Source organism: Anastrepha ludens, chromosome 5, assembly GCF_028408465.1.
Source record: "Anastrepha ludens isolate Willacy chromosome 5, idAnaLude1.1, whole genome shotgun sequence".
NCBI classification, from domain to species: Eukaryota; Metazoa; Arthropoda; class Insecta; order Diptera; family Tephritidae; genus Anastrepha; species Anastrepha ludens.
This window is the reverse complement of record NC_071501.1, coordinates 33,204,877-33,226,295: the sequence shown is the minus strand read 5'-3', so window position 1 is coordinate 33,226,295 and position 21,419 is coordinate 33,204,877. Positions and strand designations below refer to the sequence as shown.

At 35.5% G+C, this 21,419-nt stretch overlaps 1 protein-coding gene across 1 annotated transcript in view; it reads left to right on the top strand.

Moving 5' to 3' along the window:
- LOC128865231 (opioid-binding protein/cell adhesion molecule homolog) overlaps positions 1–21,419 on the top strand; it is a 283,912-nt gene that overhangs the window by 169,938 nt on the left and 92,555 nt on the right. The window contains exon 6 of the mRNA XM_054105356.1: positions 17,058–17,192. Within this exon, the coding sequence (XP_053961331.1) occupies positions 17,058–17,192 (135 nt within the window). The remainder of the gene's footprint in view (positions 1–17,057; positions 17,193–21,419) is intronic.

Below are 21,419 nucleotides of genomic sequence, written 5' to 3'. Positions count from 1 at the left end.
GACAGCCAAGCCGCCCAACGAGCCCTGGATGCATTCCAAACAACATCAAGGAGTGTCTTACGTTGTCGCCAATCTCTAAATGAGATGACCAAACAATATCGTATAATCTTATGCTGGGTTCCAGGCCACAGCGATATACCAGCGAACTGTAGGGCAGACCAACTGGCAAGAGAAGGTACCTGTATGCCAGACATAAGTAATTTTATGGAGATACCTCTCGCAACTTGTAAGCTTCTCATTAAGGACGCACTAATCATTTCTTCAAATCAGAGATGGATTAGCGCTAACACCTGCGAAATTGCTAGGCAAACATGGCCAAGGCTAAATTTACGTCTGTCCGAGAGTATTATAAAACTGAATAGACTTCAAATCAGGATCTTAGTAGAGGCCCTCACAGGACATTGTCTCATAAGAAATCATGCAAGGAAATTAGGCGTTTACACGCATGATTTCTGTCGTATCTGCAGAAATGAAATGAGGAGGAGTTGCAAACAATTCAACACCTTTTTTGCACATGCCCAGCTCTAGCCAGAAGCAGGAAACGATTTTTAAAATCCTACTCCTTAACGAATATAGATACTCTATACACTTTAGGTATCAACAACCTTTTACGCTTTGTCAAAAGCTCAGGATGGTTTAATATGGAGAGGGAAATGTAGCTCAGCCTCCGCGGTTCACAACGGACCCATTTCGTGGTCTAAGCGGCATCGTTGTCTCTATGTGCGATGCGGCTGCCAAACCTAACCTAACATAACATTTTAGGTGCTTATCAAATAAAGGATCAACTATGAGAGAAAATAATTCGTTAAAATATTTTACGAAAAAATAGGTAGCCCAAACCCTTTTTGGGTGTTTAGCCGAGCTCCTCTTCCTATTTGTGGTAAGCGTCTTGATGATTTTGCATAAATGAACTGACCTACAATTTTAAGCCGACCTCGATGGGCAGTTTTTTTTGTTTTTGTTTTGAGGCCATGAAAAAGGCAGAAATACACTCGGAGGATTGCCATTCCCTACTGAGGGGCAACCGCTATTAGAAAAAAAATCTTTCTACATTTTGGTGTTTCACTGAGATTCGGGGTCACGCACCAACCCATTCGGCTACGGCGGCCGTTCAGCTTAATATTTTAAGCGTTATTTCAAAACAACCTTGGCCATAATTATGAAAACCTAATTTGACCACCAAAAAACTTTCACATCTATAGATCGCTCGTTTTGGAAAATTTGAGATAAACTGACGGGAAGCCACACACTTTCAAGCAAACAGAGCCTTTATTTTCCAATTCCAAAGTAGGCGATCTCAACGTGACACCCTTTACTAGCACAAACACATACTTAGATAGAGCGAATGCAGTTAATTTCATTTGCAATTTAATTAAAACCATATTGCATTTGGAAAAGGTCAGCAGGTCGGTATGCCGAGCACCTGGTTGTGTGTGCGGGAATGCCAGGCAGGCAGTGGTAAGAGTAGTGGTACTTTTAACTACCGCTATTTCACATATGCACCTTAGTTTTTAAAATGATATGGACATACCTACTTGCCCGGCATTGCATGCTAAGCCACGTTTATTGGTGCTACTTGGTAGAAATTTTTAAATGCATTTTTTAATGTAATTATTTTAGTTTTCCTCTGCACGGAGTAGCAGTGATATTTATTCACTGTTTTTAGTATCTTGAGGAGTAGTTATACGAGTAATTTATACTATAGAGACTGAAATGAATTGAAAAAGAGTGCACTAGTGCTAAATTTTATGAAATCAAAATGGGAAGAGAAAAAAATTTCCTGAAACCATAACAGATGAGTTCGGTGATTATTAGTTGATATTTGCTTATTTATTTGACTCAATCGCTACAGACGCTATGTTCCATAGAGGAGTAAAAGAGCCAAATATACGTTATATAATACTATATATGTATATGTTTTTCAAACCTTTCCGACCAGAGGTACTATGATGAACTGATATGATATTATTTAAAATCTAAATTCTGTCTAGAGTGAGAATGTTTAAAATTCAGGTTGAAAGATTCAGACCCATGCCATAGTTAGGTAGGTAGGTAAAATGGCAAGAGTGCCACAGGCCCACTTCAAGTAGCACTTACGTGCCGTTTTGATACCATGATGTGGACCTTTACCTGTGCAAAGAAAAAATATTGGAAAGAGAAAACCTTCTACAGCCATCCAGTGCTGTTGATGTAGTAGAGGAGAGAAAAGGGATCTAGGCTGGAAAATTTCTTCAACTCATGCCCAAAGGGCATGCTGAGGAATCTCAAGCGCCTAGCCGCCAGAGCCGGACATTTGCAGAGAAAGTGTTCAACAGTCTCTTTCTCTGTATGATCCCCACAGCTTCTGCAATAGGGGTTGTACGGAATTCCAAGCTTCTCCGCATGAGTACCGATCACCCAGTGACCAGTGAACACCGCAATGAGTTGGGAAATTGAATGGCGGGGGATTCCCATCACCTTAAGCGTTCTGTTTTTTTCGCATTAAGGCCATAGTGTTTTCGAAATAGCACACAATGAGATAGACCTCCATCTGTCTTGCGCTTTTCTTAGAAAGAAATTGTGTAGTTAAGAGACATCGATGTCTGAGACCCATACCGTAAAACTCCCTAACCTAATATTAGATTTCTTTGTTAACCCTTTTAATTTTCTAATTTTTCAACTGAGTATTTTTTTAATAAGTGGAAAAAAGGCTTAAGAAATAAATTAACAATTTAACCCAATATCAACCTCACAAAAGGGACGCTTAAACTCCTCTTTTGGTAAATCTAAATGAAATGCCATTCGAGAGATTTTTTTTTATGCGGTGTGCGGACCTACTAGGTTGAATCTTCTAAAGATACATATGAGCCGACTCGTAAGTATGTCCGATTTACATGCGATATTCCCCGGCTCCTTTTGAACCAAGTTTCATAGTGCCTAAGGACTAAGCCACCCCATCGCTATTCACGTGAATTGCCTTCAAGGCTTGTACGACCACGTTGAAATTCAACCATCAGGACCCATTTTTCTACTGTATTAAGGGGGTATTCAGGTCTAGACGCCTTAATTTTAGGTATTTTTAAAACTAAGATAAAAAAAATGAAAAACATTTTTACTATTCATTTTTTTATGGTTTTTATTAATATTAGAAAAGTGCAAAAAAAAAAATTAATGAAACAAAATAAAAAAATTGTGAAATTACAGGCTAGCGGAGTGGGCTACATAAAAAACAGTGCTCCATGGTTGACATGATTCCAACCCTTGTAGTGATCTAAAACAAACAAATGAAAAAAATTATTCATTAGTTAGGAGGTCGCTATCGGATTGTGCCAAATCAAAGAAAAAAAAAAATTCACAAAATGGTGTCAATTTGAAAAAAAAACAATTTTTTTTTACCTTCTTTTACCTTTTCAAATTTTTTAAAAATATTTCAAACTTTAATTTGTCAAAACCCGAGGCAGGCGCAATAGACAGATGTATAATAAAAAATACTCATCAAACTTCAAAGCCATCCGTCAAGTACAACTCGAGATATCATGGCAAAAAAGTAGTTTTGAGAAAATCGCGTTTGAAGTTCGAGCAACAATTCTAATGAAATAACTTAGATCATAATATTTACTACTCACTGTGGATTAATCGGCGATATATTTCCAGGTATATATTATAGAAGGATAAAGTATATAAGTATTTACCGGTATATACCTATGAAGTGAGACCATTTTTCAATTTCAAACGTTCATTAACAGAAACTGATTACAAATTTAATCTTCAAAATAATAGCCATCGCTAGCGACACATTTTTCCCATCTCTTAGGCAATTTGTGGGTGCCGCGCCAAAAAAATTGGCCGTATTGGCCGCAAACCAATTAGCAAGCCATTTTTTGGCTTCTTCGTGAGAATTGAAGCGCCCTCTCGGAAAGTACGTGGCCCATCGATGCAAACAAATGATAATCGGAATGGCCAATCGGATGTCTCCACCAATTCCCGGGTCGCTCTTGTTCGATGTGGCGGTGCATTGTCTTCAAGAAAAATTACTTTGTGACGCCGATTGGCATATTCTGGGCGTTTTCGGTGCATAGCACTGTTCAAATCGGCCAATTGTCGTTGACAGCGTGCACCGTCAACTGTTTCACCTGGTTTTAATAGCGCGTACCAAATCATACCACGCTGATCCCAGAAAACACACAGCATTGCCTTGCGGCCGAAGCGATTTGGTTTGGCCGTTGTTTTTGGCTTGTGGACGGGCGGACCATACGACCGTTTACGCTTGGGATTGGAGAAATACACCCATTTTTCATCACCCGTAACGATTCAATGCAAAAAAGACTTCCTTTTGAACCGGAAGAGCAGCATTTCTTCACACAAGTGGTTTTTCGGTTCTCAACGATGTCCGCAAATCGTAGTTTGAAGACACGAAATTCGACATTTTTAAGAGCGACAAAAATGTATTGTTGTATGAAAAGTAACAAACAATAAACTGAATATTGTTGACAGATGACAGACGAAAAAACAAGACATTTGGGAAGGTTTAGAAATTCTCCTAGCGACATCTATGGACTAATAGCTGAAAGTCTCATTTCATAGGTATATAGAATAAATAAAGGTTGTGTGGAATGCAAAAGATTTACCGGAAAGGACGAGTCCTCAAGTCGTCCGATAACATCTGCCGTTCATTGTGCGATTCGCTGCATTAGGCCGGCTTAGACGCCACGTCACAAAATCCGCTGTATCTGCGAAAATAATTCGAATTTTGAAAAATCCGTTGAAGGGCATATTTTTGAAGGTCTAAACTTTGAAAATATGCAAAAAAAAGACATCGATTTTTTTCAAATTTCTAGGCCAGAATACCCACTTAATTGATGGTGAAAAGTCCTTATATACTTTCAACATTTGTTCATAAATTTTCTTTGCTTTTAAATCTGCCAAAAATGCAAATTCCATCACTGCAGGATACTTAATTTTTTGTATTATAGAAAATACTGTGACACTTCATGGCTTGACACTAAATGGCTTGTAAATAAAGAATGAATTGACGAATTAAAATCAAACTTGACTTACGTTCATATGAAGAGTGTCCCAACATATTAAAAAAATATAAATTAGTAGGGACGCCCTTTTCTAGTCGAACCGCAAAACTTATTGAACAACCGTATTTGTTGATAGCACTGTGGCTTATCATTTCATTCTCTGAGATTCAAGAACATGTACGATATATAGAAGAAAATGTACCTAATTCGACATTTCCAAGAGTAATTAATAAATATTTAACCATTATAACAAAAATGATTCACACAAATTTTAGAATCTCATAGCTTTAATAAAATGGCATAGCCCCTCCTATGTAACTGTTCTTTGATTTTCTGCTTTTTTATTTTTTTGTTTAATACCCAACCACTCTCTCCATATTTTTCATACCAAACAGCACCACTTCCAACCCTCTAACCTCAACATCATCAACGCAGAATTTTTTTATTTCAAATTTTCATAATAAGCGCGCAAAATTGTGTTTTCCATAAAGTTGTGTGTGACAAAACAACAAGAAAAAAAGACAGAAAAAAAACAGAAAAAATAAACCAAACAAAAAAAAAAAAAAACCGAAAAGCTTCCTTGGTACAGCTGTTTTCCTTGGTACAGCTGTAGTTGTGTTTCCTCACTACGCACCTCTCCCCCTGCGCTGCACTTGCTTTGCTTCTATTGAAATTATACTGCACACATACATACATACATAATAAAAGTCTTGCATAACAGCCGTACTAGTTGCTGTGGGTCTGCCCTGGCTGCAATGTCAAAGTGTCGCACCAACAACAACAACAACAACAACAAACATAACAAAGTCAAACAATAATAGTTCTATAACAACGAATATTATAGAGTGGTGAAAAAGTGTTTGTTGCATAACCGCGTTGCACGGCTACGCTTGCTTGTCGGCTGCTTTAATAGAATTTTCTGTCGCCTCTACATGCGCAGGCATACAAACATACAAGCACATATACATGCAAACGTGTATGAATAGAAGCAAACATATATATATTCACACATACACACTCATGCACACATTTGTATATGCATTTGCATACACACATACGCACACACCTAAGGACATTCAGTCCTACCAAGTAAACAACGCTCCGGTGGCATGCCACGGCTGTTTGCTCGCGCTGGGCCAACGACAACTTAGCTGACAACGCTGCTGGCTTTTCATTCTTTTTTTTCGCTTTTTCTCTTGACAAATTTACATGCATTCATTCAGTTATATGCTCATACTAATAAGTGTGTATACTCGTATGCATGCATGCATGTGCCGCGCTGACTTTTCTTTCACTTTTGTGGTTGCGAAACGGTTGTAAAAGTGGCTGCCGCTGCTATTTTTCTGCTCTTAAGTTTTAATTCAATTTTTTTACTACAACTTTTTTACGCTGCTTAATTGTGTTTTTATTAACTGCCTGCAATTATACACACATACGCCCATACACTCACACACACATACACATGCGCACATATGTACTTGCATGCATGCATGAAAGCATACAACAACAAACACACCAATTCACATCCCACGCTATCTACATTTTGCCCCTCATGACGTTTTTTTTTTCGAAACTCTTGGCCTTAGTCAACTGCGCAGCCGTTAGGTGAACCTTAGTACGCCCCTATGTATGCAGCGTAAATTAAATTTTTTCTTGCCACATCGCACTTTTTCTTTCTCGCCTCCCTATTTCTGCCTCACGTTTCCGCTACTTTGTTTAATTCGCACTTTAACTTTGTTTGCTTGTTTTCCTTTTCCATCTTTAGCCTCTTTACTTTACTACCATTGGTGTGGATATGTATTGGTGTAAATTGAAATTTAAAATTTATTTGTTGAGCGCAGCAAAAGTTAACTGCAAAAGTTTTATTTTGTTTAAATAGTCAAGAAGTTGAAATAGAAATAATAAGAGTGTGGCAAGTTGATGTTGGCAAGCACGTTGTTGCAAGTTTTCTTTTGCATTTAAATTTGTATTGCAAGTTCACTTTTTTACTGCTGCAGGCTAACTATCAAAGTGGGTGCAATAGTAAAGTACGAGTATAGCAAAAGGTGAAGAGAAACTAAGTTTATAAACAGTGCCAGTAATAATGTAGACTCAGGCGTATATTGGGGCTAAACATACCACCTTAATCAAAAAGTGCCCGGAGCAACTGCCAACCTTATTTTATCACTGTCTGGGAAACACTGCAAAATACAGTGTCTGCAGGACACGGTCTTACCCCTCAACCAAAATGGGATTAGTCCAGAGCGATGCGTGTAACACATGAACCGAAAGGAATGCTAGAGGTAATTTGGAACACCTTCTTTACCACTGTCCTGCTCTCTGTAGGACTAGACAAATGTGCTTAGAATCACCACATATTTCATCCCTGAAGGATATTGCTGAGAAAAAGCTGAACGGCTTGTTAAAACTAGCAAAAAGGTGTATTAACCCTAGAACCCTACCCATATTTTACATTGGCTTTTCCCACCCAGGGTGCTTGAGCACCCATAACTTTTATAGATTATATTTTCAAAACAAGATGTAAAAATGCGGTTTTTTTTCTTTCTTTCTTATAAGGGCAGAATCTACATCGCCTTTGCTTTATGGTGCCATCAGATGGTGCATCAGGTTCACTGGACGTTTTCAGTATGCCATTTATCATTTCGCGAATATTGGTAGACAAAGTGTGCCAATTTTTGCGCTCTTCCAAAAAAAGTGTTATGAGTTGGAGAGACAAAGTTTTTAAAAAAATACGTCTATTCGGTACATTTTCTTTATTTGTTGCGTTACTTAGGCTCAGTAGTATCATCGAGTTTATACCAACGCTGTTTAGTTATCCAAAGAAAACGCACAATGGCCATCGACGGGTTTTACGTGACACTGAATAAGTGTGACTTGGTTGATCAAAAGTATCAACTCCCCCTTTGTCTTGTTGTAAAAGTCAACCATTTCAGGCAAAACAACAGATTTATCTTTATCAGGTTTAATGTGCATCGTTGATAACAAGATAACTATCCTTTTTTGGCTGCCTTTAGATGGACAGTAAGCTAATAAAGTTAGAAGTCCGCTATATGCAAATTTAGCTGAATTTCTTTGAAAAGGTGGTGTATCATTCATTTGTGAAGGAATTTCTCTTTCATTTTGTTTCAAAGTACCAATTAATGTTATGCTCTTTTACAGTAAAGTAGTAGCGGAAGGTATTGACGTGAACCAATTAGCACATGCCAGAACCTGTTTTCCAGATTCCTGTTAGATCCGTGTATGGGAGATGTCAGACACTGAAGATAGTAATTAGCAACTGGTTGTGTTTTCGGTGTACTTTCTTTACCTAAATACACCTCTGCGTTTATCACATAAAATGTTTTTGAGTCACACATCAATATTATTTTTATACCATATTTGCCAGGTTTATTAGGTATATACATTCGAAATTGGCGTCGGCCTCTGAACGCAAGCAGTTGCTCATCTATTCTACAACAACTTGCTAGAGTGTAAAAACTGGTGCTTTTCTTCACAATGTCATCAAATAATTCTCTTATTGGAGCTAATCGATCCTCTCTACGACGTTCCTCACGAGTATTTTTATCGTCGAATCTCAAACAGTTTGTTAGGAACTTAAATCTAGATCCAGACATCGTGTCTTCATCAAATAATTCTTTTACCGTGACAGAATTCATCTTTAAAACTCCAGACAAATAATATAAACCTATCAAGGCTTTTATTTCAGTAATGGTAGTGTTCCGAGTGTACGATGGCCTTGTAGAGCTATCATCTTCGTCGTAGTTTTGGCGATCGTTTTTATATTTTTGACGTTTTAAATTGACTTCACCATTAGTGTAACACAAAATACGTTGGAGAGATTCGTCATCAAAAAATAAAGACCAAGCTTCTAATGGTGTAAAAATTTGTTTAGTACGTCCTTTATTACCAGGTGGGTGTAATATAATGTTTCGTCGTGGAGTACGTCCAGATAATTGCGGAACTTCTCCACTCCAGTTATATCTGTTTGAGCCGTAGATTCTTTTGGGCACATCCAACACTTTTAGAAAATCACTTGTTCTTTCTGGTACGTTATCCAATATTTCGACCTCCTCTAAAGAAGTTTCTTCGTCAAGAAAATCTTGAATGATTTCATCCGGCTCAGCGTCTGAATCTACACCTCTAACCAATTCACCTTCATCAGAATCACACTCGAGAAGTCACTCAATCATATCATCACTCCACTGTCTTCTGGAACCCGCCATTTCACTTTACTGCTTACAATACTGAATCTACAAAATTAATGTAGGCACATACTTAGTAACACAAAAACAAAAAAATCACTTTGTTTACAGCTTAAAAATTCTAATTCAAAAATTTTTACTTATTTTCCTACCCATGGATGCTACAGCAACCAGTGCTAATTGTTTAAACCACTTACCGGCGGAAAAATTATTTCAAAACTGATGAAATGTCAAGGACGTGTGATATTACAAAAATAGGCAAAACAAAAAAAATGTGCACCGCCAAATAAAAATATGACACCACTTTGATTAAACAGCAGGGTGCCCGGGTTACATAAAATAATACATTCGACCTCAGATTCATAGCGCTGGCAACACAGTGGACCCTGGGGGTCTAAGTGAGATCTTCTTACAGATCAACCAGCACCACTTAACCTTACCTAACCGCTAGGTGACGCTCTCAGTCAGCTGAGTTGAATTCTGCTTTTCTTTTTGTTAGGTTGTCATATCTCTGATTAACATTCATACCAAAATTTTGCGCCTATTGTTCGACATTTGTCATAGTTACGCCGTCTCGAGAAGATCTACTTCAGAACGTGTATTCGTTTTTTTTTTAGTTTTAAAAATGGATTTGAATTTAGTAATAATGAGTTTGCAATGTTGCGAAAACCTTAGAAATATTGGAAAACTGTTTCAGTAATGATACTGGGACGAAAATAGCTACTTACGAGTGGCATGGACGCTTCACAAGAGATAATGAGTCTATCGAAGATGACGACGGCCTGCATAGTGGCAGGTCGTTGACATTGAAAACTGATGAAAACATCAATAAAGTGAAAGAAAAGTTGATCAATAATCGTAAAAAAAAACATCAGAGAGCTGGCAGAGGACTTCAACATTGCTTATGAATTGAATCGGACACAACATTCATCAAACCCATCCTTATTGGAGGCGAGACGTGGGTTTACGAGTACGACGCGCAATCCAGACAACAAGTGAGTGAGTGGAGAGCTCCGAATGAACCAAGACAAAAAAAAATTAAGTCGTTTTTAGTCCAAAACAGAAAAAGATACTCATGGTTTTCAAGGATTACAACTGGTGCGCAACTAAGTTGTCGATGTTTGTCAATAGATGCCGCCAGCAGTCTGGGCTAGTCGATTCTAATATCACTTAAGCGTCATAAACAAAGCTTAGACATATGGTAAACAAACTGCTTCGGCACATTAGTTTGGTTTGGTTCTAACTCATAAGGAGCCCAAGTCCCCTATATCTGAATCATTCCCAAAACATACAATCTCTTGGAAATGGATTGGCGGGTAACTCCTAATACTGAAGCAAGCTCTTCTTGCGTTTGACACGGATCCTCATTGAGCAATGCGTCCAATTCAGCGTCTTCGAAGGTTTTTTTTCCTTCTTTCACGTCAACATTAAAATCACCGTCTTTGAAGCGACGAAACCGATATCGGCACATTGTTTCACTTAAAGCAGAATCTCCATAAACTTTTTATAGCTCTCGGTGCGCTTCAGCCGCCGTTTTTTTTTCGAATGAAAAAGGAAAATCAACACTTCCCGCAAATCAAGATTATTCGGCACAAATTCAAACATTTTCACAAAACCAAAAGTATTTGATACCAAAACAAAATCACTAATGTGTCGAAGCAGTTTGTTTACCATATGTCTAAGCTTGGTTTATGATGCTCAAGTTATGTTAGAATCGACTAGCACACACTGCTGGCGGCATCTATTGACGAACAGCGGGAACTTAGTTCTTAGTTGGGCACCTAATAATTAATGAGTTTTTGATTGAAATTTGAAATTTCTCTTTTAATTTTCTCAAAGCTCGATGGCTTTTGTAGGAAAATGAACTATTCTTATTTTAGTAAAAATATTGTGATGTTAGTTCGGTTGAAATGATTGTCCATAGAGGGGACACTCTTGGACGAATATCAAAAAATCGTACTATGTGATACAATTGTAAAGGAGATAAGAAGTCTGTGAAGAAAGGCAGGAGCAGAAGGGGGAGATGTGTATTTGGTGAAAGCTAGCGAGACATAACTGATTTACTGGAATACTAGCCACTCCGTGCTACTGATGGAATTCATCAGGATTTTCATATTCATGCCAGCTAGGGCGGTTACGAAGAGTTGTCTGAGTTGTCCGCCTCATTCTCCATACAAGGGAATTCGAGAGCTGAAATTTTGTCAGCCTGATGAGATCCGTCAAACTCCTCAGATCCACTCGTGGCCAGAAAGATTTCGCGACCTTACAAGTTTGTGTACTTTAGCCCAGCATTCGCTGAGTTAACGCGAAGCCCAAATCTCCAGGAGCAGACCGTAGGGTGTCAACGGGACCCCAATCTTCTTGTTTCGCGGAGTAACTATCTTACAGGTTCCCTGTCTGACCACCTTATCCGCCTCGCAGTTCCCTACAATGTCGCTATGACCAAGTACCCAAATGAGCTTTATATCGGATGCGATCGAAAGTGAAGCAGGCATGTCCCAACAAGTTTCGAGAGCATTATTATCGAGCCCAAGCCCGTAATTGCCGCTTGGCTGTCAGAGTAGATATTAACCTCCGTAACCTCCTTGCCCCGTAATATTTTCGACATGGATCTAAAAAAAGTGAGCCCAAATTTACCCTTAACTATTATCAGTGCATACAAAACTTTTCAACAATCGGCAATTTAGCTCATTTTAATCGAATCATATTTTCTATAAACTAACAGTTCGGTCAATGCAGCATTCAGCCAGTAATAAATTTTCCAATCCTTTTCTCGATTCAGCAAACTCAAAGTGACTTTGTTAAGTCGTAAAAATCTGTCATAATCGCAATAGAAGATTGCCCAAGGAAATACATTTTTGTGTGCCCTCTGTGCCTTTCCTTTATCAACCCAAATTTCTAAGCAATATTCACACAAAATCCATTAAAGTATTATTGGATTAGCATGTCACTCAGTATACTTGTATACCCTCGAACCACTATGAAGCATCACTTAGCTGAAAGAATGAAAAACATTAAATGTCAAAAGAATTTAGCGCTCAAGTTTGAAAAGCAACTCAACTAATTCGGGAATGCACTGGAGTGTCTATTAGGGGAAGGTATTAAATTTTAAAGCAACTTTCGAAATGCAGATGCACCAGATAAATACCAACTATTTATATATACACACATACATACACACAGTTGCCTAAAATGGTAGAAATGCTTTCAAATCAACTGGCTAAAAATAATTAAAAAAGCTGTGAGCAGCTTTAGTCAATAAAATCATCACCTGGGCTTTCCATTAGCTGTCTGCATGCAGTTGAGCAGCACGAAATTGTAATCAGCAAACAAGCAAAACAAACAAGCAAACAAATATTTCCTTATTTAAATAATTTAAGTACATTTTACACTAAAACCAGCCAAAGACAACAGAGAAAGAGAGGTCGGGGATAGTAAAGATAACGACGACTTGTTGAAACTTCCAACCAATCAATGAGCAAAAATACAAACTAAAATGCAGTGAAGGATTAACAAAATGACTTTGGCGAGAGGACATCAATTAAAACTGGCAGTAAAAGGAGAGTAGCAAAGCAGCTTTTGAATAGTCAGTCGACGGGAAAAAGGCGGTTTACCAGGAAAACCAACACAGAAAAATACTGACTGACAAAGTTAGTTGCTTTAGTTGCTGGCTGACAAATTTTGATGGTAGATTTGTGTACCCACTGAGAAAAAGTGTTGGATGCGTTGATTTAGATGATAAGTCTAAAAAAAAAATTGTGAGCTCTGAAACAACTTTTTTGAAATTTTAGCCGTAAAACAAAACGCCTATATTCAATCGCAGGCTGTACTATTTTATTCGCCTTAAAATATTTGTATCTGGTTATAATTTTTATAATCATTTTCGTTTACTTTTATTTATTTTATCAACTGTCTCTCCATGAATTAAAAATGAAAAGGTTGGTATGCAGGATTTTGAAGCCAAATATATTCCGTTCTTTTTAACAATTTATTTTTTATGTTATTTTTGGGATAAAAGATGCCTACACAAAAAACAATATTTATGGAAAAAATTGAATTCTTCAAAAAAATTTTGTGAAAAAAGAACAAATTGTTTGAAAGATTTTTTTTTTATTTAAATTTTTTTTTTTTTGTTTTAATTTTTGAAAAACTTTATTGGAAACAGATTTTGTGAAAAACTTTCATTTTTGAAAAAAATAAAATTTTGGTGAAAAAAATTTTTTAAACAAAAAAACTATATTATTTTTTGAAAAATGTTAGAAAAAATTTATTGAAAAAAGTTTTTTGAGAAAATTCCTCAATTTAGAAAAAACTAAAATTATGAAAAGAATAAAATTTTATTTAAATACAATACAATTTATAAAATTTTACTTAAAAAAAAAAGGCTTAGTTTTTGAAAAAAAAGACTTATTTTTTGGAAAACAATTTTTGAAACAAAAAATTGTATTTATCGAAAAAAAAATTGTTTAAAAATATTAAGTTCTTAATTCAAAATTCTTGTAAAAAATATATATGCAAAAAATTTAGTTTTTGAAAAAAATTTAGTGAAAAAAAACTAATTTGTTTGGGAAAAATTTTTTGAAAAATTAAAATTTTTGAAAAATATTTTCAAAAATTTATTGGAAAAAGTGATTTAAGAAAAACTTTCATTTTTGAAAAAAAATAAAATTTTAGTGAAGAAAATAAATTGTTTATTAAAAAATTTTGAAACAATTCATTACATTTTTCTTTTAAAAACAAAATTATTAGAAAAAGTTATTTAACAAAAACTTTCAATTTTGAAAAAACAAAAATTATTTATATGTAATAAAATTTATAAAATCATATTTTTTGAAACAAAAATTGTATTTATTGAAAAAAATAGGTTTAAAAATGTTTATATTTTATTCAAAATTTTTGTAAAAAAATATTTAGGCAAACAATTTAGTTTTTGAAAAAAATTTTAGTGAAAAAAAATAAATTGTTTGGAAAAACTTTGTTGGAAAAATTAAAATTATTTTCTGTTTCGAAAAATTTTAGAAAGAATTTATTGGACAAAGTGTTTGGAGAAAAACTTTCAATTTTGAAAAAAAAAATTAAAAATAAAATAAAATTTTGAAAAAAAAAAAAATTTTATTTATATAGAATAAAATTTATAAAACTTTGCTTATTTACAATAAAAGTGGTAAAATTTTAGTTACATACAATAAAATTTATAAAATTTTATATTTTGAAAAACAAAAGCTCATTTTTGGGAAAACAGTTTTTACAAAAAATTTTATTTATTGAAAAAAAAAATTTTATGTTTGGCTTTTATTCAAAATTTTGGTAAGTTTTTTTTCTGCAATTTTGTAATAATTTGTAAATGTCAATATTTATTGGAAATGTAATTTCAAAAAACCAAAAATTATGTTTTTGGAAAAAAAATTTTAGTTTAAAATAAAAACACATTTTAAATAAGAAAAAAAAATCCATTTTTCTTAATTTTTCAACAGTTTTTTTTTTTTAAATAAAATTTTTATGTAAAAAAATGTATGTTTTCTTAAACATTGAACAATTTCTAGAAGGATTTAATTTAATGGAAAACGTTTTTAAGAAAAAATTTCATTTTTGAAAGAAAGAAAAATATTTTGAAAAAAAAGCAATCATTTTTTGAAAAGAATTAATTTTTTGGTAAAAATTTTATCTTTTGAGAAAAATTTTACTTTTGGAGAAAAAATTGTTAGAAAAAATTTTATTTATTAAAGTTTATATAAGTTTATTTTTATGTAGTTCAAAATTTTGGGAATTTTTTTCTCTAATTTTTGAAAAACACATTTTCGATATTGAATAATTCTGAAAATTATAAAATTTTTTTATTTTGCTTCTGCTTTTACTTCAGTTTTTCATTTTACTTCTTATCCTACTCACGCGTACTAATAAACTAATATTCAGAAAAATTGGGGGTCTTCAATCCAAATATACCTGTATCACTTACATGGAATCGGTCATAAGTGTCATTTTTGATACATAAAAATAGATTTGCTCTTATAAAATAATATACGCAATGGGAGTAGTCATAAGGAAATGAAAATCATTAAAAGCCTAGCATTAAGTGACAATTTTAGCGTTTGCAATGCTACTCTGCATAATGCTCTTCGATAAAAGTTACCAAAAAATCCCAAAGTAAACTTACTTCTGACTGAACAACACAGGAAACTCGGCATGCAGAGCAATAGTGAAAAAAATTAACTAAATTAAAGGCCTGAAAACAACAATGCCTTTGATTGTTCTGATGGGTAGCAGTGGGTTTGGCAGTGGAAGACTTTGAAGACTAAGACTGCATTTCGCCGATAAAGTCTGCTTACATAAATTCAGATTGAGGCGGCCGCCGTAGCCGAATGGGATGGTGCGTGAATACCATTCGGAATTCACAGAGAGAATGTAGGTTCGAATCTCGGTAAAATATCAGAATTAAGAAAAACATTTTTCTAATAGCGGTCACCCCTCGGCAGGCAATAGCAAACCTCCGAGTTTATTTCTGCCATGAAAAAGCTCCTCATAATATCTGCCGTTCGCAGTCGGCTTGAGACTGTAGGACCCTCCATTTGTGAAAAAACACCAAGACGCACAGCACAAATAGGAGGAGAAGCTCGGCCATGCATTGGAAAACAAATGCTATAGAATTGAAGTACTCAAGATGAGCAACTACTACAGCATTTTCATCCACAAGCTATCTGAGGGCTTGGAGTATTTCAATTCAAAACATAATTTTTTAAGTATACTTCCAAGGGCAAAAATTGCGTAGTTTCAAGAAATTCGCATCAAATTACATAATTGTCTAGTTCGGTCTGAAACGAAATGAGTTAGATTTTTTTCATATTTCTGTACACATCTACTGAGATTGACTTCTTCCTTCTTTAAAACACTCTTACATTAAACTTCTTAATATTGCCTATAAATAATTTGATTTTGTTTTACTTTTTTCTTACGGATTAAGACTATTATTATGTTATCATCATCTAGTCTCTACTAGTCTCTAAGACAATCTGTACTAGTCTCTAAAAAAATTTGTGTTTTTTGTCTAATTTTTACTTAAAAAAAAAGAAGAGATAAAAAAAGTGCTGTAAACCACTAATGGGTTGAGCGAAGAGGTCTTATCAAATGAGCGATAATATTTTTCGCATCCAACTGTGTAAGTTTTCTTGATGCTTACACGAACAAGCTTTTGGTGAGCAAATCAGCCCAAGAAACGAGTCTTCCAAAAAACCGACAAGTTTTGACCATTTATTTTTTTCTTGTTTAACTTTAATATTTTTTCATTAAAATATAGTTCATTCTATTGTAGTACAAAAATCAAAAACTTGAACCTCTCTTAGGTAAACCAAAAATCGCGTTGAATTAAAAACAATTATTTTATGATTGCTTGACGTTAGTATTTATAATAAAAGGTAAATTGAAATATTTTTGAAAAAAAATCATAATTTGAGATTTATTCTATGGTGAGAAGGTTGGTGTGGAGGTTTTTGAAACCAAATATATTCCGATATTTTTAACCACTCATAAATTTTATTTATTTTTGTTTTATATTTGAGGCAATATATGTATATATTAAAAAAAATATTTATAGAAACAATTTTGTGAAAAATAAGTAAATTTTTTGGGGAAAAAAATAAATAAAATAAAAATTGTTTTTAAAAAAGTAAAGTTATGTTATAGAAAATGATTTTGAAAATGTATCTTAATTTTTTTGGATACCCTGGAGTAAATTATTAATTGTTGTTTCTTGGTTTACCATAAATCGTTAATTTATAATCACTTAAGTAGCCAAACCCTATATTCAATTGTACTATATTTCAATTTTATTTTATTTTTATCCCATCACTTGCAGTTCCCCCAATGATTTGGATACAAAATCAACTAGTCGGTGCCGCTATTACTCAGAATATTACTCTCGAATGCCAGTCGGAAGCGTATCCAAAATCCATTAATTACTGGATGAAGAATGACACAATCATTGTGCCGGGTAAGTAAGAGAAGAAGTATCTCTATAAAACTATTTGAAATTAACAATCACAAACACAGTTAAATACAAAGATGCATGCAAACATAAGACTAACGAAACTATCTTACATAAGAGTATTAATAAATATATTAAATTTTTTCCACTAAATCTTCACCAATGAGTATACACAGAGGATGCCTTAAACAGCAGTTCACAACTTATCGAATCCTTGCGTAAGCGCGAGTTATGCTGGATATAAATATTTATTAAGGAGCTAAATACAAGCATACAGTTTCACAAAAGCGTTACTCAAGTGCCAAATTCCAAGCTAAGTTCGCGATAATTCTGCAGAAAAGTAATGTAGTAACAGCAACCGGCAGAAAAAAATGCACTTTTACACAAAATATAGACTTAGTAGTAAGAGGGATGGGAAAATTTGGCAGTACTTTATCTGACGTGATCAACCCGGCTCTTCGCGCATTTACAAGTTCGTCTACTAATGAAGATATAAAACTGCAAAAGGCCTTCCTCATTCCATTTAAAAGAAGCTCCAAATAGATCCTTGGCTTAATTAATCTCTCAGTACCAGTGCTTGAACAAATTGATGTGCGGGCATCTTCTGTAGACTAAGTTAGAATACGTAATTCGACAAAAATGTTTTAGCAAATAAAGCATAACAGATTTTGGAGGCCATCAGTTGATTTTCCTCAATTTTTCAAAAAGAGGGACCTGAACGCAAGGTGTCTTCCGACTGAATTGCAGGATCAATGTACTTGGACAGATGCCAAGGCTAACAAAACACCAAAGACGTTTCTTATGGCAATCGCTACTTGCTAGACAATGACAAACTTCCGCAGGGGATCAAAATAAGAAATTTTGCCGAAGGAACCATACCTCTAAAACGAATTCTGATGTCCCCCAATTTGGGTCGAACTTTTTAGTTTCTTTTCTATAACTCACTTAAATAAATTTTTTCATTTACATATGTTCTGACTAAATAAATTTCTTAAGAGAAAAAATAGATATTATTATAAATAAATAAAAATGAAGAAAAAGCAAAGCCATTTAGTTGATTTTTTAATGCAAAGGCCAAAAATGGTGATATTTTGAAATGATTGTATGGGGAACCCCCCAGGGGAGTTCCAGGGGGTGTGCCACTGGCATGGGTGGATCGGCCGTCCAAAGTTAGTGGGGGTCGGTCATACATTTGGACTCGATTGGAGCACTCTAAATGGGTCAAAGTGGGATTTTTCAAAATTTGCTCCTACCCAATATTTCGACCCAAATTGGGGGACATCAGAATTCGTTTTAGAAGTATAATTCCTTCGGCAAAGTTTCTTATTTTGATCCCTAGAATACGATTTTCACAGAGCAATGGGCGATTTTTAAATCGACCCGCCCTAATATATATATATGTATATATATATAATTGGCGCGTACACCCTTTTTGGGTGTTTGGCCGAGCTCCTCCTCATATTTGTGGTGTGCGTCTTGATGTTGTTCCACAAATGGAGAGACCTACAGTTTCAAGCCGACTCCGAACGGCAGATATTTTTACGAGGAGCTTTTTCATGTCAGAAATACACTCGGAAGTTTGCTATTGCCTGCCGAAGGGGACTGCAATGGTAATCACGCACCAACCCATTCGGCTACGGCGGCCGCCAACACACAGTAGAAATACATTCGGAAATTTTCATTGTCTACTGCACACCACTCACCCGTTAAGGAAGACCCTTCGGATCATTTGAAGTTGCCTGTAAACGGTGGAGATCAACCCGAAAACCTTTCCAATGGTAGTCAAATGAAAACTCACTCGCCAGGGCTGGATAGAATAACAATCCGTGGAATAAATAATGAAAACCTTTTCATTTTACTTCTTCTTCTCCTTTTTCTTTTTGATTACGCAATAAACTTTCAAGCGATGTTGATCGAGATCATCAATCGATTGGTCTTCAAGTGAGCCGAAGACAATTAGAAAGTTAAAATAAAGCCAAATATTTATTCACTTGGCTGGGTTATGTAACAATAGTGGACGGTACAAGGGCGAAGAAGAAAATTGTGGAAGCCAGAGAATTCCACGTTTTCCGTTTCAGTCTCCTTTTTCTTTTTGGCGCAGTAAACTTCCAAACGATGCTGATCGATTGTTTGGGCTTCGAGTGAACCGACGACAATTAAAAACCTAAAATAAATCCAAATATTTAGAAGAAAGCCACGAATGGACGGTGCGAGGCCAGAGGCCAGAGCGTTCAACACTAGAGCAAGAGGAAGGCCGAGAACAAGATGAGCAAACGAAATAAAGGAGGACGTCAATAAACTTGGGATAAAGAATTGGAAAAAAGTCGCAAGCGATCGATATGTATGGAGGTCCCACGTGCTGTAGACCAAAAATCACAAAGAGCTGTAGTACCAAAAGTGATGATGATGATGCTGATGATTTATTCACTTGATCTTTCCAATACTGTGACCGTTGTTGTACAACATGGCCTAGCCAGAGCAGCCGCTACATCTTTATTCGCTGCACTTTGCTTTGCTCCTGTAAATTTCGACATTCTTCTCAACATTCAGCTTCCGTAAACCCCTCAGAGAACATTGACTTCAAACACTTTAAGAGATGAGTCAACGATTGTTTTCATCGTCCATTCCTCTTCGCCATCCTACTTGTACTGGGAATGACCAACAAAATTCAGTTTTTGGAAATATTTCTCTTCTCTGAGGTTTTCGCTGCTATCACAATTCAGCAGGTTGGCGTGGTATCTCCTTCTTTGTTCTGGAAATCGGGCGTCTGGTTGTCAATATACTCGAGTGTTTCGAACAAATTGTGGTGTGAGGCTGGGTGTTATTCGAAAACTGGTGTTGCTTTACAACTTTATGTTGCCTCTGAACTGCGGATGGTACGAGTATTTAAAAGGTTTTCCAATAACCGGTGTTATTGGTGAATGGATTGCATTGTCGAGAGATGACTTTCTTATGGCCGGAATTGGATGGTATTCATCTGGACATTATTTATTTTCAACAAGATGGCGCTACGTGTCACACAAGCAAAGAAACCATTGATCTTTTACGGGAAAAGTTTCCGGATCCTGTTACCTCTCGAAGAGGTGATCACAATTGGCCCCCGAGGTCTTGTGATTTAACACCCTGTGACTTTTTCTTTGGACCACGTGAAAGAGAAGGTCTACGTCAACAGTGAGGGTCGATTCAAGGCCTCAAAGGTGGAATTCGTGAGGCTATCGAGGGCATAGGGCAGCCACTTTGCAATTCAGTTATGGAAATTTTCATGAAAAGGATATTGTAAGCGTAGTCGTGGTGGTCATTTGCCTGATGTTATTTTCCACTATTAACGGCATACCTTCCTCTTTATAATGAAATAAACATCCGATCATTTATATTAAAAATTAGCATTTTTGTTTGAATATTAAAATAACACCTGTGTTTGTAAAACCCTATATAGCTAATAATCTTTGGAATGGCAGAAGTGTACTCGGGTGTATGCCACTACCAGATTAAGGGCGACCGCTAGAAAGAAGTAACTTTTCATATTCAAATAATTGAATGCTAGTCAGGCATTCGGCTACGCTACTAGCCACAACCCAACCGCTTTTATAGTGAGTTATGATGTAGTATGATATGTCATATTTAAATTTTTTTAACTTTAAATTTTTAAAACTTTAATAACAAACTTCAGTAAAACTTATTTCGGAGTCCTCTATCCAAATGAAATTAAGGAAATAGCAAATACTTATACGCTCTTATTTTAATTCCCATTAAGTTAAGTACTCCTTAAAGTTTTTCACTAAATGAAAAAAACCACTTTGACTCTCCAATGCCCAACCAAAGCCCCTCAGCAGTCAGCGGTCGCTTTTACGACCAGCTGCCTTTCAAATAGTATATCCAGCTATTGAAACAGAAAGTGCAACGGACGTTTAATTAACATTTTGTCAGCCATTTTTTAACCGCATTCAGGAATACCAACAAGTAGACACTCATACACATACAGAAACGTGGTTGAAAGCTAGTAAATATTCGGACAAATAGCAGCAGTGAAAGTCTATACGTACACAGAGTAGTGAAAAGTCACAAAAAGCGACACGCACAGAAAATGAATGACAAATGTACGTGCAACGAGGAGATGTACGTGAATGAGAAAAGAAAAGGCAAAATAACAGAAAATGGAGACAGTCAATCAGTGAGCGCTGCAATTGTTTAAAAGGGTCCACTCAAATCGTAAAAGCATCAGCACTGACTGAA